Source organism: Nerophis ophidion, linkage group LG11 (genome assembly GCF_033978795.1).
Source record: "Nerophis ophidion isolate RoL-2023_Sa linkage group LG11, RoL_Noph_v1.0, whole genome shotgun sequence".
Classification (NCBI taxonomy): domain Eukaryota; kingdom Metazoa; phylum Chordata; class Actinopteri; order Syngnathiformes; family Syngnathidae; genus Nerophis; species Nerophis ophidion.
The window spans coordinates 6,439,393-6,465,789 of NC_084621.1; the positions used below are offsets into that span (position 1 = coordinate 6,439,393).

Here is a 26,397-nt window from a genome sequence, read left to right on the forward strand (position 1 = left end):
ACACAATTTCCCAACTCATATGGAAACAGGGTTTGTATAAACTGTTATTAAATGAAGTCGTTGGCGAGTTATTCTGATGAATAATTGACCAATTTTCCCAGATTTGTCATTATTTGAAATGCAAATGTGGATGTTGCTCTTAGAGACACGTAATGAAGGTGATGGTGAAATCCTCTGATATTCTTTGCTGCCAAATGAACCAGGAGGTCATAAAACATCATCACTACTAGTCTCACGCTTACATGTTAAAAAAAAACACTTTATCCAGCTGTTTAATGACGTATAATATTCTTGTTTAAATAACTTGTACAGCCAATGAATATCAGCTGCAAATATCAGATATCGTCCTCTTTGGTTACTAAAAATCTGTAACGACTCAAGGTTGGGAATATAATAGATTTTTAGATGCAACGCAATTTGGACATGGATGGTTATAAGATCGATTAGTAAACATCAATAATGGATGTATTTATTGTGAATAAAGTAATGCAGAAAGTTGTAAAATGGGTGTGACTGCAGAGAGATCTGACCAGATCCTTTATTATCGGGCACTTATGTTCCAGCTGCGCACACATTTACATTCATTTAATAAATGTGGCAATTAACTGATAAACACTTACTGAGGGAAATGAAACATGTTTAAAACTGCATCGATATACATAAATTAGAGATGCATCAATAATCGATTTTTCATGGAATGGTAGCTCCTGAATTGTAGTCCAACTGTGAGGTGGCCAAAGATTGCCACCTCTAGTATCGGCCCAAGAAACCCCACATCAGTTGATCTGAAGAGTGGACAGATTAGGAGATGAGTAGAAATATTAAACATACCTGCTTGAAGCAGCAGCGTGAGGCTCCACAGCCTCAATAAAAAGACAGCAGCCATGACGACAGGCGATCTTTATCCACCACTGCCTGGAAAATAGTGAGAAAAGTCCAACTCAATGTTGCAACTAAAGTTAATCAAACAGACAGTTTAACCACAATTTAACAGGCGGCAAACATTATTTTAAAGTAACAGTTGTTTGTTGAAGAATACATTTATTCATCACTTCCTCACAAATTCAACACAATTATTTTTACTACATGTATTTTTGGCGTCATTTTCTATGGTCATTCTTGTTTGGTTGACAATAAAATGACAAAATTCTGCACAAAGCAAACTCTAACCTGCTACCCCAAAACAATTATTAAGAGGAGAAGTACAACTTCTGAGAAAAGTTATATTTCAAATATGAAGTTATACTTCAAACATGCATGTGCAGCACTTAAAACCTTCAGTATGTCAGTTTGTGGGATTAAATGATGGAATGGATATTAGAGGTAAATAAGTGAAACAATGTATTAATATGATCCAGTTTAAGAAACCGTTCACACTCAGTGTTTCAAAGTACAATGATGAAGAATCATCAGAAACCTTTTGGACTTATTGATAATCTTAGTTATCTCACAATATAAACTATAACTTACTTCACTATTATTTATTTATTTTTTTAATCAAAAAAAGGATCATTTATGGGGTAAATTGTGTACAAATTGAGAACAGGAAGTGGACAAAAGTGTGAGCAATTGCTATGAATTAAAGAAGGGGTCGTATTAAACAAGCCTGACTTCTTCCTACTCTTCATCGAACATGTGGGAGAGAGAAACTTTAAATTGTGATGTATCATGTATCGGCGCTTAGATGACAACATATGTTGCTCCAAAACCTGTATGTACCTTTCAGCATTAATGGTGCCTTCACAGATGTGTAAGTTACCCATGCCTTGGGCACTAATGCACCCCCATACCATCACACATGCTGGCTTTCAACTTTGCGCCTATAGCAGTCTGGATGTTCGCTTCCCTTTTGGTCCGGATGACACCATGTCCACAGTTTCCAAATAAAATTTGAAATGTGGATTCGTCAGACCACAAAACACTTTGAGATGTATCATGTTGTATATGTGATGTATCATGTTGTATGCATGCATGTGTGATGTATCATGTTGTATGCATGCATGTGTGATGTATCATGTTGTATGTGTGATGTATCATGTTGTATGCATGCATGTGTGATGTATCATGTTGTATGCATGCATATGTGATGTATCATGTTGTATGCATGCATGTGTGATGTATCATGTTGTATGTGTGATGTATCATGTTGTATCCATGCATGTGTGATGTATCATGTTGTATGCATGCATGTGTGATGTATCATGTTGTGTGCATGCATGTGTGATGTATCATGTTGTATGCATGCATGTGTGATGTGTCATGTTGTATGCATGCATGTGTGATGTATCATGTTGTATGCATGCATGTGTGATGTATCATGTTGTATGCATGCATGTGTGATGTATCATGTTGTATGTGTGATGTATCATGTTGTATGCATGCATGTGTGATGTATCATGTTGTATGCATGCATGTGTTATGTATCATGTATCATGTATCAAAGATTACAGTTGGTACAAAATGCGGCTGCTAGACTTTTGACAAGAACAAGAAAGTTTGATCATATTACGCCTGTACTGGCTCACCTGCACTGGCTTCCTGTGCACTTAAGATGTGACTTTAAGGTTTTATTACTTACGTATAAAATACTACACGGTCTAGCTCCAGCCTATCTTGCCGATTGTATTGTACCGTATGTCCCGGCAAGAAATCTGCGTTCAAAAGACTCCGGCTTATTAGTGATTCCTAGAGCTCAAAAAAAGTCTGCGGGCTATAGAGCGTTTTCCGTTCGGGCTCCAGTACTCTGGAATGCCCTCCCGGTAACAGTTCGAGATGCTACCTCAGTAGAAGCATTTAAGTCTCATCTTAAAACTCATTTGTATACTCTAGCCTTTAAGTAGACCTCCTTTTTAGACCAGTTGATCTGCCGCTTCTTTTCTTTCTCCTATGTCCCCCCCTCCCTTGTGGAGGGGGTCCGGTCCGATGACCATGGATGAAGTACTGACTGTCCAGAGTCGAGACCCAGGATGGACCGCTCGTCGGGACCCAGGATGGACCGCTCGCCTGTATCGGTTGGGGACATCTCTACGCTGCTGATCCGCTTCAGATGGTTTCCTGTGGACGGGACTCTCGCTGCTGTCTTGGAGCCACTATGGATTGAACTTTCACAGTATCATGTTGGACCCGCTCGACATCCATTGCTTTCGGTCCCCTAGAGGGGGGGGGTTGCCCACATCTGAGGTCCTCTCCAAGGTTTCTCATAGTCAGCATTGTCGCTGGCGTCCCACTGAATGTGAATTCTCCCTGCCCATTGGGTGTGAGTTTTCCTTGCCCTTTTGTGGGTTCTTCCGAGGATGTTGTAGTCGTAATGATTTGTGCAGTCCTTTGAGACATTTGTGATTTGGGGCTATATAAATAAACATTGATTGATTGATTGATTGATTGATGTATCATGTTGTATGCATGCATGTGTGATGTATCATGTTGTATGCATGCATGTGTGATGTATCATGTTGTATGCATGCATGTGTGATGTATCATGTTGTATGCATGCATGTGTTATGTATCATGTTGTATGTGTGATGTATCATGTTGTATGCATGCATGTGTGATGTATCATGTTGTATGCATGCATGTGTGATGTATCATGTTGTATGCATGCATGTGTGATGTATCATGTTGTATGTGTGATGTATCATGTTGTATGCATGCATATGTGATGTATCATGTTGTATGCATGCATGTGTGATGTATCATGTTGTATGTGTGATGTATCATGTTGTATCCATGCATGTGTGATGTATCATGTTGTATGCATGCATGTGTGATGTATCATGTTGTATGCATGCATGTGTGATGTATCATGTTGTATGCATGCATGTGTGATGTGTCATGTTGTATGCATGCATGTGTGATGTATCATGTTGTATGCATGCATGTGTGATGTATCATGTTGTATACATGCTTGTGTGATGTATCATGTTGTATGTGTGATGTATCATGTTCTATGTGTGATGTATCATGTTGTATGTGTGATGTATCATGTTGTATGTGTGATGTATCTTGTTGTATGCATGCATGTGTGATGTATCATGTTGTATGCATGCATGTGTGATGTATCATGTTGTATGCATGCATGTGTGATGTATCATGTTGTATGTGTGATGTATCATGTTGTATCCATGCATGTGTGATGTATCATGTTGTATGCATGCATGTGTGATGTATCATGTTGTGTGCATGCATGTGTGATGTATCATGTTGTATGCATGCATGTGTGATGTGTCATGTTGTATGCATGCATGTGTGATGTATCATGTTGTATGCATGCATGTGTGATGTATCATGTTGTATGCATGCATGTGTGATGTATCATGTTGTATGCATGCATGTGTGATGTATCATGTTGTATGCATGCATGTGTGATGTATCATGTTGTATGCATGCATGTGTTATGTATCATGTTGTATGTGTGATGTATCATGTTGTATGCATGCATGTGTGATGTATCATGTTGTATTCATGCATGTGTGATGTATCATGTTGTATGCATGCATGTGTGATGTATCATGTTGTATGCATGCATGTGTTATGTATCATGTTGTATGTGTGATGTATCATGTTGTATGCATGCATGTGTGATGTATCATGTTGTATGCATGCATGTGTGATGTATCATGTTGTATGCATGCATGTGTGATGTATCATGTTGTATGTGTGATGTATCATGTTGTATGCATGCATATGTGATGTATCATGTTGTATGCATGCATGTGTGATGTATCATGTTGTATGTGTGATGTATCATGTTGTATCCATGCATGTGTGATGTATCATGTTGTATGCATGCATGTGTGATGTATCATGTTGTATGCATGCATGTGTGATGTATCATGTTGTATGCATGCATGTGTGATGTGTCATGTTGTATGCATGCATGTGTGATGTATCATGTTGTATGCATGCATGTGTGATGTATCATGTTGTATACATGCTTGTGTGATGTATCATGTTGTATGTGTGATGTATCATGTTCTATGTGTGATGTATCATGTTGTATGTGTGATGTATCATGTTGTATGTGTGATGTATCTTGTTGTATGCATGCATGTGTGATGTATCATGTTGTATGCATGCATGTGTGATGTATCATGTTGTATGCATGCATGTGTGATGTATCATGTTGTATGCATGCATGTGTGATGTATCATGTTGTATGCATGCATGTGTGATGTATCATGTTGTATGTGTGATGTATCATGTTGTATGCATGCATGTGTGATGTATCATGTTGTATGCATGCATATGTGATGTATCATGTTGTATGCATGCATGTGTGATGTATCATGTTGTATGTGTGATGTATCATGTTGTATCCATGCATGTGTGATGTATCATGTTGTATGCATGCATGTGTGATGTATCATGTTGTATGCATGCATGTGTGATGTATCATGTTGTATGCATGCATGTGTGATGTGTCATGTTGTATGCATGCATGTGTGATGTATCATGTTGTATGCATGCATGTGTGATGTGTCATGTTGTATGCATGCATGTGTGATGTATCATGTTGTATGCATGCATGTGTGATGTATCATGTTGTATACATGCTTGTGTGATGTATCATGTTGTATGTGTGATGTATCATGTTGTATGTGTGATGTATCATGTTGTATGTGTGATGTATCATGTTGTATGTGTGATGTATCATGTTGTATGCATGCATGTGTGATGTAACATGTTGTATGCATGCATGTGTGATGTATCATGTTGTATATGTGATGTATCATGTTGTATGCATGCATGTGTGATGTATCATGTTGTATGTGTGATGTATCATGTTGTATGCATGCATGTGTGATGTATCATGTTGTATGCATGCATATGTGATGTATCATGTTGTATGCATGCATGTGTGATGTATCATGTTGTATGTGTGATGTATCATGTTGTATCCATGCATGTGTGATGTATCATGTTGTATGCATGCATGTGTGATGTATCATGTTGTGTGCATGCATGTGTGATGTATCATGTTGTATGCATGCATGTGTGATGTGTCATGTTGTATGCATGCATGTGTGATGTATCATGTTGTATGCATGCATGTGTGATGTATCAAGTTGTATGCATGCATGTGTGATGTATCATGTTGTATGCATGCATGTGTGATGTATCATGTTGTATGCATGCATGTGTGATGTGTCATGTTGTATGCATGCATGTGTGATGTATCATGTTGTATGCATGCATGTGTGATGTATCATGTTGTATGTGTGATGTATCATGTTGTATGCATGCATGTGTGATGTATCATGTTGTATGCATGCATGTGTGATGTACAAACCCCGTTTCCATATGAGTTGGGAAATTGTGTTAGATGTAAATATAAACAGAATACAATGATTTGCAAATCCTTTTCAAGCCATATTCAGTTGAATATGCTACAAAGACAACATATTTGATGTTCAAACTCATAAACTTTATTTTTTTTTTGCAAATAATAATTAACTTAGAATTTCTTGGCTTCAACATGTGTCAAAGTAGTTGGGGAAAGGGCATGTTCACCACTGTGTTACATCACCTTTTTTTTTTTTTTTACAAGACTCAATAATTGTTTGGGAACTGAAGAAACTAATTGTTGAAGCTTTGAAAGTGGAATTCTTTCCCATTCTTGTTTTATGTAGAGCTTCAGTCCTTCAACAGTCCGGGTTCTCAGCAGTCGTATTTTACGCTTCATAATGCGCCACACATTTTCCATTGGAGACAGGTCTGGACTGCAGGCGGGCCAGGAAAGTACCCGCACTCTTTTTTTACAAAGCCACGCTGTTGTAACACGTGCTAAATGTGGCTTGGCATTGTCTTGCTGAAATAAGCAGGGGCATCCATGAAAAAGACGGCGCTTAGATGACAACATATGTTGCTCCAAAACCTGTATGTACCTTTCAGCATTAATGGTGCCTTCACAGATGTGTAAGTTACCCATGCCTTGGGCACTAATGCACCCCCATACCATCACACATGCTGGCTTTCAACTTTGCGCCTATAGCAGTCTGGATGTTCGCTTCCCTTTTGGTCCGGATGACACCATGTCCACAGTTTCCAAATAAAATTTGAAATGTGGATTCGTCAGACCACAAAACACTTTTCTTCTTTGCATCATTCCATCTTAGATGAGCTTGGGCCCAGCGAAGCCAGGGGCTTTTCTGTCTGTTGTTTGCATAGTAGAGTTTTAACTTGCACCTACAGATGTAGCGACCAACTTTAGTTACTGACAGTGGTTTTATGAAGTGTTCCTGAGCCCATGTGGTGATATCCTTTACACACTGATGTCGGTTTTTGATGCAGTACCGCCTGAGGGATCAAAGGTCTGTAATATCATCGCTTACGTGCAGTGATTTCTCCAGATTCTCTGAACTTTTTGACGATTTTACGTACCATAGATGGTAAAATCCCTAAATTCCTTGCAATAGCTGGTTGAGAAATGTTGTTCTAAAACTGTGCGACAATTTGCTTACAAAGTGGTGACCCTCACCCCATCCTTGTTTGTGAATTACTTAGCATTTCATGGAAGCTGCTTTTATAGCCAATCATGGCACCCACCTGTTCCCAATTAGCCTGCACACCTGTGGGATGTACGAAATAAGTGTTGGAAGAGAATTCCTCAACTTTATCAGTATTTATTGCCACCTTTCCCAACTTCTTTGTCATGTGCTTCTAGCATCAAATTCTAAAGTTAATAATTATTTGCAAAAAAAATAAAGTTTATGAGTTTGAACATGAAATATCAATCAATCAATCAATGTTTATTTATATAGCCCCAAATCACAAATGTCTCAAAGGACTGCACAAATCATTACAACTACAACATCCTCGGAAGAACCCACAAAAGGGCAAGGAAAACTCACACCCAGTGGGCAGGGAGAATTCACATCCAGTGGGACGCCAGTGACAATGCTGACTATGAGAAACCTTGGAGAGGACCTCAGATGTGGGCAACCCCCCCCCTCTAGGGGACCGAAAGCAATGGATGTCGAGCGGGTCTAACAATATGTTGTCTTTGTAGCATATTCAACTGAATATGGCTTGAAAAGGATTTGCAAATCATTGTATTCTGTTTATATTTACATCTAACGCAATTTCCCAACTCATATGGAAACGGGGTTTGTATCATGTTGTATGCATGCATGTTCCACAGAAACTTAAACCATAAACAATCAAAATACACTTACCTTCTTTATTTTGTCCTGTGAGGAGCTGAAAGACAGGAGGAAAAGACAAGAAGACTCGCTGGGACAATGTTGAATGTCTGCTGCCGTGATGTCACATGTGGTTTATCGCCTCCGCACCGCACGCACGCTGCAAACACAATACTGCATCCTTTCTTCTTTTCTTGTCACTTTGAACAGGCTGCAGAACTTCCCACTTTTAACAGGAGGCACGGTCACAGGATTCTCACTTTGACATTAAAGCCACAAAATGTGTCAGTACTGAGATGATCATAAAGGTTGATGTCAAAAGAGCCTTAGGGTAAAACATGTGTGCATTTTAGGGGCTTTACAGTGTGTTTGTGCTGAAATGAGTCACACTCACACTGTAAATATCCTCACTGAGCATCACTTTCAGTGATCTATGCCAGGGGTGTCCAAACTTTTTCCACTAAACAATCAAAGCAAGCTGGGGCCATTTTGATATTTTTTATTTTAAAAACCAATACAATATATGTATTGAAATATACATTTAGGCCTCCACTCAGGCTTGATCCTGGGGACACCAAAGGGTTTTGGTCAAAAAAATATTAAAAATGTGTCATTATTTAGTATTCTTATTATTACAATAGTGAAGTGAATTATATTTATATAGCGCTTTTCTCAATTGACTCAAAGCGCTTTACATAGTGAAACCCAATATCTAAGTTACATTTAAAGCCGTGTGGGTGGCACTGGGAGTAGGTGGATACAGTGTCTTGCCCAAGGACACAACGGCAGTGACTAGGATGGTGCAAGCGGGAATCGAACCTGCAACCCACAAGTTGCTAGCACGGCCGCTCTACCAAACGAGCTATACCGCCCAACACTGGAAACGTGTTCCATGAAATAGGCTTAAACCTCTAGATCAACATTAGGTCTATCTGTCAATATAACAATAAAGAAAATTGTTGTACGCTCTTTTTGTCAAAGAAAACCAAAAAAAACAAAATATGCAATATTTTCACCAAATGCAATTTTTATTTGGAATATTTCAGATTATATAACAATTGTAGCTTTAAAAAGGTCAATAAGTCATAACAACATTGATTTTAATTCATTATTCATTTTGGAGCAATGGCACTTAAAAAAAAATCACACTAAAATTATTGGGGATCCAAAAAGGTCATATTCATTAGTGTTAAAAAAAAATAAATTATATTTATTTAGTTTACTTTTAACACAATAATCTCGAGATCAACTTCAGATCTATCTGTCAATTATAAGTTTTATTGTTGTTTATGTTTTTTGTTTGTTCGTTTGAAAAAAAAAACGTGTGGCAAACACAAAATATGCAATATTTTACACAAAAAATATCTCAAAGAGGAATATTTAATGTGACGTAATTGGTGCCTTGAATAGGTCAATAATTCTTAATGACATTGAACAAATTCCCTGATTAAGTGCAATTTAATCTAATGCATGCTCAACCTGTAACTGCTCTAATTGTACTTTTAAGATGGGGCGCCGAGTAGTTTGGTATCAGTTACCATGAATTGTTGAACATGGACCCTGACTTAAACAAGGCGCATTTCTAGGCATTGAGGGGATCCGGTTTGGTGGCTGCAGGATTAGGTCTCTGCTTTTTGCAGATGATGTGGTCCTGATGGCTTCATCTGACCGGGATCTTCAGCTCTCACTGGATCGGTTCACAGCCGAGTGTGAAGCGACCGGGATGAGAATCAGCACCTCCAAGTTCGAGTCCATGGTTCTCGCCCGGAAAAGGGTGGAGTGTCATCTCCGGGTTGGGGAGGAGACCCTGCCCCAAGTGGAGGAGTTCAAGTACCTAGGAGTCTTGTTCAGGAGTGAGGGAAGAGTGGATGGTGAGATCGACAGGCGGATCGGTGCGGCGTCTTCAGTAATGCGGACGTTGTATCGATCCGTTGTGGTGAAGAAGGAGCTGAGCCGGAAGGCAAAGCTCTTAATTTACCGATCGATCTACGTTCCCATCCTCAACTATGGTCATGAGCTTTGGGTTATGACCGAAAGGATAAGATCACGGGTACAAGCGGCCCAAATGAGTTTCCTCCGCCGTGTGGTGGGTCTCTCCCTTAGAGATAGGGTGAGAAGCTCTGTCATCCGGGAGGAACTCAAAGTAAAGCTGCTGCTCCTCCACATGGAGAGGAGCCAGATGAGGTAGTTCGGGCATCTGGTCAGGATGCCACCCGAACACCTCCCTAGGGTGGTGTTTCGGGCACATCCGACCGGTAGGAGGCCACGGGGAAGACCCAGGACACGTTGGGTACGCCTTGGGATTCCCCGGGAAGAGCTGGACAAAGTGGCTGAGGAGAGGAGCGTCTGGGCTTCCCTGCTTAGGTTGCTGCCCCCGCGACCCGACCTCGGATAAGCGGAAGAAGATGGATGGATGGATGGACCCCGACTTAAACAAGCTGAAAAACGTATTTAGGTGTTACCTTTTAGTGGTCAATTGAACAGAATATGTACTGTACAGTGCAATCTACTAATAAACGTTTCAATCCATATTTTAATCAAGTTTAGAGTTGTTAAATAACAAAAAGGAGTAAACGTCATAGTTGAGCCGACTTGTAGTTCCACTTTCCAGTCGCCAGATGTCACTGCATCATCACTATAGCAGGCTTTCACTTGTCGAGAATATTTGGCCAACATCTTTTTTTTTTCCACATAAAGCCTAGAATCCTGATGTTGATCACGACTTTTCTTCTTAGTGTGAAGAACTTGAATACTAAACTTACCTTTTAACGGGAGCCGCCATGTGTCTTTACAGTTGCCTTGCCACACTAATATCAACTCTTCCCTCGGACAAAGCCCACGTCTGCACTTGAGCTGACAAGATTTTCACGTATTTTAATCACACTTTGAGGGAAATAAATGTTGTGTTTCGGGATATTTACCAACACCGGAAGTAAAACAAGAAACATTTCAATTTCTTCTTCTGCACTTCACCTAGCCCTAAATAAAGCGCTGTTGTGTTACAGCGCCCTCTGGTGGTGGCATGCAGTATCACACCAATATGGTATCTACTTCAGGGGTGTCCAAACTTTTTCCACAGAGCGCCGCACACGGAAAAATGTAAACATGCGGGGGCCATTTTTATATTTTTTATTTTCAAACCATAACAAAATATATGGATTTTTTTTTTATCGTTTTGACTCCTGGGGAGCATAGAGGGTTTCAGTCACTAAAATGTTAAAAACAAGTCAAATTATTATTAATATTTTTTTATTTAATGCTTACAGTAAATCTCAATATCAACTTGAGGTTGATATAAAGTAAAACAATTAAGGTTTTATGTCTTTTCTGTCAAAGACAACTTTGTTTTTTTATAGAAAACTGAAATATGCAGTATTTAGATCAGGGGTCGGGAACCTTTTTGGCTGAGAGAGCCAAGAATAGATAGATAGATAGATAGATAGATAGATAGATAGATAGATAGATAGATAGATAGATAGATAGATAGATAGATAGATAGATAGATAGATAGATAGATAGATAGATAGATAGATAGATAGATAGATAGATAGATAGATAGGATAGTACTTTATTTATTCCTTCAGGAGAGTTCCTTTATTTATCAATTAAAGCCCTCAAAGATCAATAATGCAGGACACCATTGATTTTAATTATTTCATATTTTTGAGTAATCACAGTCAAGTCTCCCCGCCTTCCGCCCGATTGTAGCTGAGATAGGCGCCAGCGCCCCCCGCGACCCCGAAAGGGAATAAGCGGTAGAAAATGGAATGGAAACCCAACATCGCAGTTATAACGACCCAGAATTTAGGTGGAATATACAGTATAACCCATTTATTTGGTAAATCTTAACCTAACATTGCAGTTATAGTGACCCAGATTTTTAGGTTGAATATAAAACCCGTTTATTTGGTAAAATGAACCCAACATTGCAGTTATAATAACCCAGAATTTAGCTTGAATATACAACCTGTTTATTTGATTACATTAACCCAACATAGCAGTTATAATGACCCAGAATTTAGGTTGAATATAAAACCCGTTTATTTGGTCAAATGAACCCAACATTGCAGTTATAGTGAGCCAGAATTTAGGTTGAATAAATAACCTCACCTCCCAGGCGGTGATGAAAGGTGATGGGTCAAATGCAGAGAATAATTTCGCCACACCTAGTGTGTGTGTGACCTCATTGGTACTTTAACGTTAACCTGTTTATTTGGTAAAAATTAACCCAACATTGCAGTTATAATGACCCAGAATTTAGGTTGATTATATAACCTGTTTATTTGGTCAAATTAACCCAACATTTCAGTTTTAATGAGCCAGTATTTAGGTTGAATATATAACCCGTTTGTTTGGTCAAATTTACCCAGCGTTACATTAAAAATGACCCAGCATTTGGGTTGAATTTAAAGCCATCAAGCTGGGCTAAATAAGAACCCCATCTTGTTGGTTTGGTACAATGCTAACCCAGCAGCTGGGTTAAAAACTCCCCTAATTGGGTAGTTTGATCATTCCTTTCAATTCTGCAGGAGCTCAGAGTACCAAGGAACTGGCCAAACGTATGGAGGATCGGGATGACTGGAAGCAACGATGGAAGGCTCGTCTGAGGACGACCTAGAGAGAGATATTATGATTCTTGATGCAAAATGCAGGCGTGTCCACATTTTGTATCTAAATGTGGATGCTTCAAATAGAGATGAAACTTGCTGGAAAACAAGCCTACAATCACAAAGGTGTCTATTTGTGGCAGGTATTTTACTTCTAGGCCTCTTTTTTAGGTCCAGAAGGACAAAATAAATGCCAATGTCGTCAGCTTTAATAATTCTGTAGATGAGAGAACACTGTTAAAATATTGGCTTGGAATGAATTTCATTGTTGTAGTTTGTAAGCATCAATCAATCAATCAATGTTTATTTATATAGCCCCAAATCACAAATGTCTCAAAGGACTGCACAAATCATTACGACTACAACATCCTCGGAAGAACCCACAAAAGGGCAAGGAAAACTCACACCCAGTGGGCAGGGAGAATTCACATTCAGTGGGACGCCAGCGACAATGCTGACTATGAGAAACCTTGGAGAGGACCTCAGATGTGGGCAACCCCCCCCCCTCTAGGGGACCGAAAGCAATGGATGTCGAGCGGGTCCAACATGATACTGTGAAAATTCAATCCATAGTGGCTCCAAGACAGCAGTGAGAGTCCCGTCCACAGGAAACCATCTCAAGCGGATCAGCAGCGTAGAGATGTCCCCAACCGATACAGGCGAGCGGTCCATCCTGGGTCCCGACGAGCGGTCCATCCTGGGTCTCGACTCTGGACAGTCAGTACTTCATCCATGGTCATCGGACCGGACCCCCTCCACAAGGGAGGGGGGGACATAGGAGAAAGAAAAGAAGCGGCAGATCAACTGGTCTAAAAAGGAGGTCTATTTAAAGGCTAGAGTATACAGATGAGTTTTAAGATGAGACTTAAATGCTTCTACTGAGGTAGCATCTCAAACTGTTACCGGGAGGGCATTCCAGAGTACTGGAGCCCGAACGGAAAACGCTCTATAGCCCGCAGACTTTTTTTGAGCTCTAGGAATCACTAACAAGCCGGAGTCTTTTGAACGCAGATTTCTTGCCGGGACATATGGTACAATACAATGGGCAAGATAGGATGGAGCTAGACCGTGTAGTATTTTATACGTAAGTAGTAAAACCTTAAAGTCACATCTTAAGTGCACAGGAAGCCAGTGCAGGTGAGCCAGTACAGGCGTAATGTGATCAAACTTTCTTGTTCTTGTCAAAAGTCTAGCAGCCGCATTTTGTACCAACTGTAATCTTTTAATGCACCCAGCATCTCGTCGGCCAACAGGTGTTAGAAAGCAGAGAAGACCTAGAGAGTTAAAACAGCCTCAAAGAAACCATGTTGCCAGCCAAGAACTATCGTCAACGACAACAATAAGCAGGAGTATCACCAAAGTCGTGAAAAGCCATTACATGTGATTTGAGCATCTATTGTGTGAAAGACTTCAATGTTCTGTGGGCCACAAAGGCCTAATTGTATGGTGCTGGGAGGTGGGGGGGTCTGATTTCACATTGTCTTCAACCGAAACCAACGCAAGCTCATTCAAATATCAGCTAACAGGAAGAAAGTTTAATCCACCGAGTTATTCTTTTTTTTTGGACGGAATTACAGGCAAGAGGGCGATTTGTAACGCAATACGCTGCATTGTGTTGGCCTGCAGGATGCAACTCTTCACTGCTTACTTCAGCTTCAGCTTTTTTGGAACATTTTGTGATACAACCCAAATTGCTCCTACTGGAAACTAAGCAAAATCTCCCTTTTTTTTGGTTTTAAATTCAAAGCCCCCCCGCCCCAAGACTTGGTCTTCTCCCAGCACACAGGTGAGGACAACCAGCCTTCATGACGTCACCAAGGAGGAGGAGGAAGGTTGTGTGGGCTTGACGCTGAGCAGGACGCCTCATTCACTTCATCCCCAGCTGACTGGAGCACGGACAGGTAAGTGGACCCAAATGAAGACAAATTGTGTATAGTGTATATTACTTTAGAGGTTTTCATGTATTTGTGTTCATTTCTTTAGCCTTAAAGTCAATTCATTCTGTTCTGCGATTTGAATTTATTTTTTTGTTTTGTTTTTCTGTCACTGCTATCAATTACAAACATTAATAATGATAGATATGCCATTTACTTAAAATATTTTTCACACAAAAACAAACTCATGTATAGTTGTTTTGTTTTCGTCAAAATGTATATGTTTTTATTGACTAACAAGTAATTGATGCGGGCTCTTTATGGCAACATTATATAATTGTGAAAGACAAGACCATGATTTAATTGTTATACACATTCCAACTTAAAAACAATTGTAAGTGTATTTGACTTACTTACCTGCGTATTATTATTATTATCATTAATATTATTGTTACATTTATTATCAATGTTATTAACATACATTTCAATTCAAATGCATTACAAAAAATGATTTAAGCATTATTTATGCGCCGTTTAATATACATATGTGTATAAAATTACCTGTAAAAGTGTACGATAACAGTGATTGATTCATTGATGGATTGACTACTTCTACTTCTACTTTGAATCACAGCACTCACCAAGAACCTGCAAAATATATATACATATATACATACATACATATATACAGTACAGGCCAAAGGTTTAGACACACCTTCTCATTCAATGCTTTTTCTTTATTTTCATGACTGTTTACATTGTAGATTGTCACTGAAAGCATCAAAAAAAGGAATAACCACATGTGGACTTTATTTATGTACTTGACAAAAAAAGGTGAAGTAACTGAAAACATGTTTAGTATTTTAGTTTCTTCAAAATAGCCACCCTTCGCTCCGATTACTGCTTTGCACACTCTTGGCATTCTCTCCATGAGCTTCAAGCACACCTGTGAAATGTAAACCATTTCAAGAGACTACCTCTTGAAGCTCATGGAGAGAATGCCAAGAGTGTGCAAAGCAGTAATCAGAGCGAAGGGTGGCTTTTTTGAAGAAGCTAGAATATAAAACATGTTGTCAGTTATTTCACCTTTTTTTGTTCAGTACATAACTCCACATTCATAGTTTTGATGTGACAATCTACAATGTCCTGAAAATAAAGAAAACACATTGAATGAGAAGGCGTGTCCAAACTTTTGGCCTGTACTGTGTGTATATATATGTATCAATCAATCAATGTTTACTTATATAGCCCTAAATCACTAGTGTCTCAAAGGGCTGCACAAACCACTACGACATCCTCGGGCAAGGAAAACTCACACCCAGTGGGACATCGGTGACAATAATGACTATGAGAACGTGATACTGATGATACTGATGACTATGAGAACATATGAGAACATGATACTGTGAAAGATCAATCCATAATGGATCCAACACAGTCGCGAGAGTCCAGTCCAAAGCGGATCCAACACAGCAGCGAGAGTCCCGTTCACAGCGGAGCCAGCAGGAAACCATCCCAAGCGGAGGCTGATCAGCAGCGCAGAGATGTCCCCAGCCGATACACAGGCGAGCAGTACATGGCCACCGGATCGGACCGGACTCCCTCCACAAAGGAGAGTGGGACATAGAAGAAAAAGAAAAGAAACGGCAGATCAACTGGTCTAAAAAGGAGGTCTATTTAAAGGCTAGAGTATACAAATGAGTTTTAAGGTGAGACTTAAATGCTTCTACTGAGGTAGCATCTCGAACTGTTACCGGGAGGGCATTCCAGAGTACTGGAGCCCGAAATGAAAAAGCTCTATAGCCCGCAGACTTTTTTTGGGCTTTGGGAATCACTAATAAGCCGGAGTCCTTTGAACGCAGATTTCTTGCCAGGACATATGGTACAATACAATCGGCAAGATAGGATGGAGCTAGACCGTGTAGTATTTTATACGTAAGTAGTAAAACCTTAAAGTCACATCTTAAGTGCACAGGAAGCCAGTGCAGGTGAGCCAGTACAGGTGTAATGTGATCAAACTTTCTTGTTCTTGTCAAAAGTCTAGCAGCCGCATTTTTTCATATGTATATATTATTTATATTTTTTTCCCTGGTGAGTGCTGTCAATCAATGTTGTAATAGTAATCAATCAATCAAATAATTGTAGTAATAATATTATAATTCAAAATGAATCATTCTTTATTATTTTACTTCTTATGCATAAAATAATGATAGATTATATATTGATTGGATGAAACTTCAATTATTCAGTACAACATACATATCATATTCTATTTTCTGATATTAAATGCATTTTTTTAAATTGGACTCCAAATATTTTTTGTATTCATTTATTCAATTGATGCTGTTTCAACCCCTATATTGTCGGACATTGTTACTATGGCAACAGTATCCAGGTTCACCAACAATTATATTCATAGCAGAGAAGACGATGACCTTAAATAAAAAAACAATGGTCAAAAGAAATTATTGCATACAATTAAAATGTATATAAACTGCACATATATATATATATATATATATATATATATATATATATATATTTTTTTTTTTATTATGCATAAAATAATGATAGATATATTGATTGGATGAAACTTCAATTATTCAGTACAACATACATATCATATTCTATTTTCTGATATTAAATGCATTTTTTTAAATTGGACTCAAAATATTTCTTGTATTCATTTATTCAATTGATGCTGTTTCAACCCCTATATTGTTGGACATTGTTACTATGGCAACAGTATCCAGGTTCACCAACAATTATATTCATAGCAGAGAAGACGATGACCTTGAATAAAAAAACAATGGTCAAAAGAAATTATTGCACACAATTAAAATGTATATAAACTGCACATGTATATATATATATATATATATATATATATATATATATATATATTTTTTTTTTTTTTACATGCGTGCACGATGAGTCAGATGCGTGCTGCTGTCATCGAGTTTCCAGGGTGTCAAGCCCAGAGGAGGCCATGCTGGGGGAAAAACAAGCAGCCCTTCTCCCACTGGGATGGATCCGGGAACAAAAACATTTTAATTGTGTCCGCGGATAAACTCGTGCGATCACGATTCGACAAAGATGTTCTTAATGGCGAGGGACTGATGTTCAATGACCAAACATATCAAGGCGACAAACGGAACGAATGGTTGGCCTTAAGCAAACAATTATGAGATCAATTTCATGTCAACAGTTAAGACTCGGACAATTACTACTTGGACGGATTTCATCATAGTTGACAAAGACGTTGGCGTGCAAACGGTCTGCATCGTGTCCTAAGAACAGCATAGAGAGTGTGTGGTCATGTAGTGTACTGTACACTGTACTGTATCTGTGGGCCACTCTGATTTTATCATTGCAGGACCAGCAAACAACTCTCCCTTCCCGACGCTGCCGTAACTACTTTGGCAAAGCACACAGGTGTGTTTACTTATTAGACCATTTTTTTGTAGTTTTGGTTTATTAAGGATCCCCTTTAGTCTTCACCGCAGTGGGGACTATTCTTCCTGCGGTCCCGGCAGAAAACATCACACAATCACAAAACAAAAGATTACAATGCAGTACATCTTGATCGATAATAAAATGTTGTAATACAACATTCGAGTTTACATAATGATATTCATACCAAAGATAAATAGAACAATACAAAAATAGATATATATTTTTGCAAAAATACAAGAAAGAACCAATGGCCTAAAACTATAGTTTCTATAGGAGAGACAAGCCTCCTGTTTGTCAAATTACAGAAGTAGTATTACTTTTCTACAGGGGGATTAAAAAGATGATATATTAGGAGTGAGGGCCAACAATATGAATGAACAAATTATTCTTATCCATCCATTTTCTACCGCTTGTCCCGTTCAAGTTGCTGGAGTCTATCTCAGCTGCATTCGTTGTGTAAATGGTCAAATCTTGCCGATTGTATTGTACCATATGTCCCGGCAAGAAATCTGCGTTCAAAGGACTCCGGCTTGTTAGTGATTCCCAAAGCCCAAAAAAAGTCTGCGGGCTATAGAGCGTTTTCCGTTCGGGCTCCAGTACTCTGGAATGCCCTCCCGGTAACAGTTCGAGATGCCACCTCAGTAGAAGCATTTAAGTCTCATCTTAAAACTCATTTGTATACTCTAGCCTTTAAATAGACTCCTTTTTAGACCATTTGATCTGCTGTTTCTTTTCTTTTTCTTCTATGTCCCGCTCTCCCCTGTGGAGGGGGTCCGGTCCGATCCGGTGGCCATGTACTGCTCGCCTGTGTATCGGCTGGGGACATCTCTGCGCTGCTGATCCGCCTCCGCTTGGGATGGTTTCCTGCTGGCTCCGCTGTGAACGGGACTCTCGCTGCTGTGTTGGATCCGCTTTGGACTGGACTCTCGCGACTGTGTTGGATCCATTGTGGATTGAACTTTCACAGTATCATGTTAGACCCGCTCGACATCCATTGCTTTCCTCCTCTCCAAGGTTCTCATAGTCATCATTGTCACCGACGTCCCACTGGGTGTGAGTTTTCCTTGCCCTTATGTGGGCCTACCGAGGATGTCGTGGTGGTTTGTGCAGCCCTTTGAGACACTAGTGATTTAGGGCTATATAAGTAAACATTGATTGAAAGTGTCGTACTTGAATAACACTTTTCTACCGGGAGCTGCCATGCAAGGCGCTAACCAGGACCATCAGGAGCAAGGGTGAAGTGTCTTGCTCAAGGAAACATGCTTTGGGTATGACTCCCTTCTCCCAAGCCACCCTCATTAGCCGCCACAGGAAGCGAAGTACATCAAGGGCACTCTTGTAGAGTCAATACAGAACTCCATTTGGCCCTAGGGCTGATGATGCTCTTGCCCGCTTTACTGCTTTCTCCACTTCACTCTACTTTTGGGGGCTAATGTCCACCTGGTGTTGTGGTTGTTCAATTGGTGGGATGTCTGATGGAATAGCTGTCTGCACGTTCTTCTTGTCATCCACAAACATTTCTTCCAGATGTTTCTCCAGTTCCTGTTTAGACGTTTGTAGGTTTCCCCCCTTTTCTTCAGTGAAAAGTAATTTCACAAATTTAAAGGGGTCCTTGAAAAAATGTGATCTTGCACCTTCTTTCTTTTTCCTCTGTTTTTGCAGGTTTTCTGCTCGTCTCAGGGTTGTTAGCCGGCTTTTCGTGTTTCCCTGTCATCTTTCTAGCTGTCTGAAGGCTTCCTCTACTGCTTCTTAAAGGTGTCTTCTCTCTCAAATCTGGCATTCTATCTCCTGCTGCCATCTGGACTTGCATTGTGGTGCCGTTTTGACTCTCGCTCCATATCGTTTTGCCCCAGAGTTGTAGATGATGTCTCCCATCTTGTCAAGCTTTCTTTCAATTGTGCCCTTTAGTCCATGTAGGATGCTGATTAGTTCTGAGTTTATGATTGTCCATTCTTTCTTTTCGGAGGCTCCGGGCCATTTCACCCGAGGTTTGCTTCAGCTGATCTTCTTTTCCACTGCAGGTTGTTCTTGGGCTGGATGGGCTCTGCACCTTCCTGTGCATCTGTCAATGTGCTTGAGTTTTGTTCCTCTGGGCGGCTGATGTCCTGCAAGCGTTGGTGAGACTCCAGTTGCTGGACTTCATTCGACTGATTTGATGGACTTCTCAAGAAGTACTTATCAATGCGAGATCCCTGTTTTCCTTCTCTCATGCACCCTTTCTTTCCTTGAGGTATTTTCAAGCCCCATGAAGATGTTAGTTTCTTCCAACCACAGGAACAGACCTGGAGCCTTTTCTCCAATGTTGATGATAATGCTGTGCCTGGTTCTTGTTCAGTGCTAGTCTTCCTCATAGTCATTTCCTTTCCTGGGTCTAAAACCATGGTATCCATTTATGAGTCATCTTCTGCCCCCGCTCTCGCAGACTCTACGGGTGTTCTCTCATTAGTAGGGTCTGTGGCAATTGGTGGGTGTCTGTAAAACACTTATTGGATCCTGCCAACATGGGTAGTTAGCCCACGCATTCCCCTGTGGGCTCTATAGCCTCCTGTCAGCTGTCTTTCCAGCAGTCACATGGTCTTTCCCTTATTGTCAGCCACTCTATTCACGGCAGTTACTTGATGACTCCAGGGGGAATGTTTCCAAAATACACAGGACAAGATGTTAAGATCTAGAGGGCCACCTCTTACCTCCCGTGTTGAAGTAAGATGGTTTCCTGTGGACGGGACTCTCACTGCTGTCTTGGAGCCACTATGGATTGAACTTTCACAGTATCATGTTAGACCCGCTCGACATCCATTGCTTTCGGTCCCCTAGAGGGGGGGGGGTTGCCCACATCTGAGGTCCTCTCCAAGGTTTCTCATAGTCAGCATTGTCGCTGGCGTCCCACTGAATGTGAATTCTCCCTGCCCACTGGGTGTGAGTTTTCCTTGCCCTTTTGTGGGTTCTTCCGAGGATGTTGTAGTCGTAATGATTTGTGCAGTCCTTTGAGACATTTGTGATTTGGGGCTATATAAATAAACATTGATTGATTGATTGACATAATTGCCACAAAAATTACAACTTGTATCCGATAATATTTAATGCTGTCAAATTTCATATTTTAAAATGCAGATTAATTGCGCTATTTGTTTTGAGTCTGGATGCAAGTAACTCACTGAGAATAAACGTAGTTAATCAAAATTAAAAATTGTGGTAAATTCGATTTTAAAAAATGTTAATCATTTGACAGCATTATTGCCGAGCTCTACAAAAGAGGTAGAAAATGGATGGATGGACGGTCAACTTTAATCCGGTAAAATTGCAACTCTACTATCGTAAAATTACAACTCTAATTCTGGATAATAATTACTTTATTTCTATAACAATATGACTTTTTTATGGCATCATTATAATTTAAGTCTAATAAAATTGAAACTTAACTGTCACAGAATTGCTTTAATTTAATTTTTTGTGGTAATTGCTACTGCATCTTCTAATATTAGAGCTTGATTTGTTTTGTAAAATGACAAATGTATTCTGCTAATATGATGGCTTAATTTTTGTAAAATTAAGTTTTCAGTCGGGTAAAATTACAACGTTAGTTTTTAAGTACGTAAAATTGCAACTTTCATTATCACAAAAATGACAAAAATATTTGTTTTGTTACTTCGAGTGAGTGCAATTTACTAGAATGATACATTTGGTCAATGAATCTATTTTCTGTGATGTTCGCAGGCTGCAGAGGCATCATGTCGTCACTCCTTCTCTTATTAGGCCTTCTTACTATGCCAGGATTCATCACAGCCCCCTCATCGACAGCGAGCAACACTCAGTCCACCGCTTCCTCTACGTCTATAGGTACACCAATCTCCTCCGCCAGCATGTCTTCCTCCACAGTCCCCTCCACTACCGGAGTTCCCATGTCCACCACCCCCACCCTCCAGATCTCCTCAAGCGCAGCTTTAATACCCACAGTCTCTTCGTCAAGCACACCCTTATCCACAGGTTCGGTAACAACCCCCCCCATGCTTTGGTCCACCACGACCACCAACCCTGCAAGCGGAGCACCCACTAACACTGAAACTGCCACCCAGGCCACAACCCTATCCACAGGGTCAGCAGCCAGCACCATGATGTGGTCCACTGGTAGCACCAGCCTTGCAAGTGGGGTACCAACAACCACTGCTGCTGCCACAAGCTCACCCTTATCCACAGGTTCGGTAACAACCCCCCCCATGCTTTGGTCCACCACGACCACCAACCCTGCAAGCGGAGCACTCACTACCACTGAAACTGCCACCCAGGCCACAACCCTATCCACAGGGTCAGCAGCCAGCACCATGATGTGGTCCACTGGTAGCACCAGCCTTGCAAGTGGGGTACCAACAACCACTGCTGCTGCCACAAGCTCACCCTTATCCACAGGTTCGGTAACAACCCCGGCCATGCTTTGGTCCACCACGACCACCAACCCTGCAAGCGGAGCACCCACTACCACTGAAACTGCCACCCAGGCCACAACCCTATCCACAGGGTCAGCAGCTAGCACCATGACGTGGTCCACTGGTAGCACCAGCCTTGCAAGTGGGGTACCAACAACCACTGCTGCTGCCACAAGCTCACCCTTATCCACAGGTTCGGTAACAACCCCCCCCATGCTTTGGTCCACCACGACCACCAACCCTGCAAGCGGCGCACCCACTACCACTGAAACTGCCACCCAGGCCACAACCCTATCCACAGAGTCAGCAGCCAGCACCATGATGTGGTCCACTGGTAGCACCAGCCTTGCAAGTGGGGTACCAACAACCACTGCTGCTGCCACAAGCTCACCCTTATCCACAGGTTCGGTAACAACCCCGGCCATGCTTTGGTCCACCACGACCACCAACCCTGCAAGCGGAGCACCCACTACCACTGAAACTGCCACCCAGGCCACAACCCTATCCACAGGGTCAGCAGCTAGCACCATGACGTGGTCCACTGGTAGCACCAGCCTTGCAAGTGGGGTACCAACAACCACTGCTGCTGCCACAAGCTCACCCTTATCCACAGGTTCGGTAACAACCCCCCCCATGCTTTGGTCCACCACGACCACCAACCCTGCAAGCGGCGCACCCACTACCACTGAAACTGCCACCCAGGCCACAACCCTATCCACAGAGTCAGCAGCCAGCACCATGATGTGGTCCACTGGTAGCACCAGCCTTGCAAGTGGGGTACCAACAACCACTGCTGCTGCCACAAGCTCACCCTTATCCACAGGTTCAATAACAACCCCGGCCATGCTTTGGTCCACCACGACCACCAACCCTGCAAGCGGAGCACCCACTACCACTGAAACTGCCACCCAGGCCACCGCTGACACAACCCTATCCACAGGGTCAGCAGCCAGCACCATGATGTGGTCCACTGGTAGCACCAGCCTTGCAAGTGGGGTACCAACAACCACTGCTGCTGCCACAAGCTCACCCTTATCCACAGGTTCGGTAACAACCCCCCCCATGCTTTGGTCCACCACGACCACCAACCCTGCAAGCGGCGCACCCACTACCACTGAAACTGCCACCCAGGCCACAACCCTATCCACAGGGTCAGCAGCCAGCACCATGATGTGGTCCACCAGGAGCACTGGCCTTGTAAGTGGTGGACCAACAACCACTGCTGCTGCCACAATCTCACCCTTATCCACAGGCACAGCAACCGGCACTATGCAGCCAGTGACTGGAAGAACAACCGCTGCTGGTTCTACACTTACGGCCTCTGTTAGCTCAGTCAGCGCTCCTAACACAGGAACCAACTCTGCCTCCTCAACAGCCACACCCATGTCCACAACAACCATGTCGACCACCGCTTCACAGACCTCCGAGAGTTCAAGCACTGGCTCCTCGACTTCCATGTCAACCACCACCACAATCTTATCCACAGAGTCAGCAGCCAGCACCATGACGTGGTCCATTGGTAGCACCAGCCTCGCAAGTGGTGGACCAACAACCACTGCTGCTGCCACAATCTCACCCTTATCCACAGGCACAGCAACCAGCACAATGAAGCCAGTGACCGGGGGAACAACCGCTGCTGGTTCTACACTTACGGCCTCTGTTAGCTCAGTCAGCGCTCCTAACACAGGAACCAACTCTGCCTCCTCCACAGCCACACCCATGTCCACAACAACCATGTCGACCACCGCTTCACAGACCTCCGAGAGTTCAAGCACTGGCTCCTCGACCTCCATGTCAACCACCACCACAATCTTATCCACAGAGTCAGCAGCCAGCACCATGACGTGGTCCATTGGTAGCACCAGCCTTGCAAGTGGGGTACCAACAACCACTGCTGCTGCCACAAGCTCACCCTTATCCACAGGCACAGCAACCGGCACAATGAAGCCAGTGACCGGGGGAACAACCGCTGCTGGTTCTACACTTACGCCATCTGTTAGCTCAGTCAGCGCTCCTAACACAGGAACCAACTCTGCCTCCTCCACAGCCACACCCATGTCCACAACGACCATGATGACCATCGCTTCACAGACCTCTGAGAGTTCAAGCACAGGCTCCTCGACCTCCATGACGACCGCCACCTCTGCTGGTATGTTTTGTTTCACAAGTCAACACAATGTATTCCATGACACTAGTTGACTTCCAAGTTGTTCTAACTTCAAAACGAGCACATTATGGGCATTGATTTGTTCCAAGCTCATAAAACCTTTCATCATTAAGGCAATGCTTTAAATCACAAGTATGCCTTCATAAAAGTGTAAAGAAAAGCTAGCCACTGTGTAATGAAACTAAATATATCTAAAATTAGGAAAATCCGCATTACTTTACAAACATTGTGTTTATTTTTTAAAATCATGTTTTTAAATAAATCTAAGTATTTTGAATTGAGTAACATGTGTAGAGAGAGAGGACAGACAGACAACACCTGGACAACACTGAGATATGTAAGACCACAAGATTTAGAATGGCACAAGAAATCTCAGTCTTTAATGAACTACATATACTAAAAGCCCTCAAAATAAAACAAAAGGTATAGTATGCCCAAAGAAAACTGTACCTTGGTAAGAAGAATATAATTTACCTGAAGAAGAACATGGGACTCCCTTTCAAGATGCGAAGAGAATCAGAATCAGAATAGTTTTATTGCCTTTGCTTGAGAAAAGGTTCACAAACTAGGATTTTTTCTTGGTTCAGTCGTGCAACATAAAACACATTTAACACAGGATAGGTAATACATAATAAAAGTGCAACATAAAACACATTTAACACAGAATAGGTAATACATAATAAAAGTGCAACATAAAACACATTTAACACAGAATAGGTAATACATAATAAAAGTGCAACATAAAACACATTTAACACAGAATAGGTAATACATAATAAAAGTGCAACATAAAACACATTTAACACAGAACAGGTAATACATAATAAAAGTGCAACATAAAACACATTTAACATAGGATAGGTAATACATAATAAAAGTGCAACATAAAACACATTTAACACAGAATAGGTAATACATAATAAAAGTGCAACATAAAACACATTTAACACAGAATAGGTAATACATAATAAAAGTGCAACATAAAACACATTTAACATAGGATAGGTAATACATAATAAAAGTGCAACATAAAACACATTTAACATAGGATAGGTAATACATAATAAAAGTGCAACATAAAACACATTTAACATAGGATAGGTAATACATAATAAAAGTGCAACATAAAACACATTTAACACAGAATAGGTAATACATAATAAAAGTGCAACATAAAACACATTTAACACGGAATAGGTAATACATAATAAAAGTGCAACATAAAACACATTTAACACAGAATAGGTAATACATAATAAAAGTGCAACATAAAACACATTTAACATAGGATAGGTAATACATAATAAAAGTGCAACATAAAACACATTTAACACAGAATAGGTAATACATAATAAAAGTGCAACATAAAACACATTTAACACAGAATAGGTAATACATAATAAAAGTGCAACATAAAACACATTTAACACAGAATAGGTAATACATAATAAAAGTGCAACATAAAACACATTTAACATAGGATAGGTAATACATAATAAAAGTGCAACATAAAACACATTTAACACAGAATAGGTAATACATAATAAAAGTGCAACATAAAACACATTTAACATAGGATAGGTAATACATAATAAAAGTGCAACATAAAACACATTTAACACAGAATAGGTAATACATAATAAAAGTGCAACATAAAACACATTTAACACAGAATAGGTAATACATAATAAAAGTGCAACATAAAACACATTTAACACAGAATAGGTAATA

General features: G+C 40.8%; 2 protein-coding genes across 4 annotated transcripts in view; one reads left to right on the plus strand and one right to left on the minus strand.

Annotated features, from left to right (window-relative positions):
- Positions 1 to 11,081, minus strand: part of il21r.1 (interleukin 21 receptor, tandem duplicate 1) — a 28,175-nt gene extending 17,094 nt beyond the window's left edge. The window contains exons 1-3 of one of the 3 annotated variants that reach the window (XM_061914977.1): positions 10,904 to 11,081; positions 8,175 to 8,199; positions 832 to 915 (exon numbers count right to left, since the gene is read on the minus strand). In XM_061914977.1, coding sequence (XP_061770961.1) covers positions 832 to 886 — 55 coding nt within the window. In that variant the 5' untranslated portion in view covers positions 887 to 915; positions 8,175 to 8,199; positions 10,904 to 11,081. Of the gene's footprint in view, positions 1 to 831; positions 916 to 8,174; positions 8,368 to 10,903 lie in introns of all 3 variants that reach the window. The other 2 variants (XM_061914975.1, XM_061914976.1) reach the window with 2 other exon arrangements.
- Positions 11,082 to 14,371: 3,290 nt separating this feature from the next.
- Positions 14,372 to 26,397, plus strand: part of LOC133562418 (mucin-2) — a 28,473-nt gene continuing 16,447 nt past the window's right edge. The window contains exons 1-3 of the mRNA XM_061916604.1: positions 14,372 to 14,649; positions 17,999 to 18,057; positions 21,793 to 24,648. Of these exons, the coding sequence (XP_061772588.1) occupies positions 21,807 to 24,648 (2,842 nt within the window). The 5' untranslated portion in view covers positions 14,372 to 14,649; positions 17,999 to 18,057; positions 21,793 to 21,806. The remainder of the gene's footprint in view (positions 14,650 to 17,998; positions 18,058 to 21,792; positions 24,649 to 26,397) is intronic.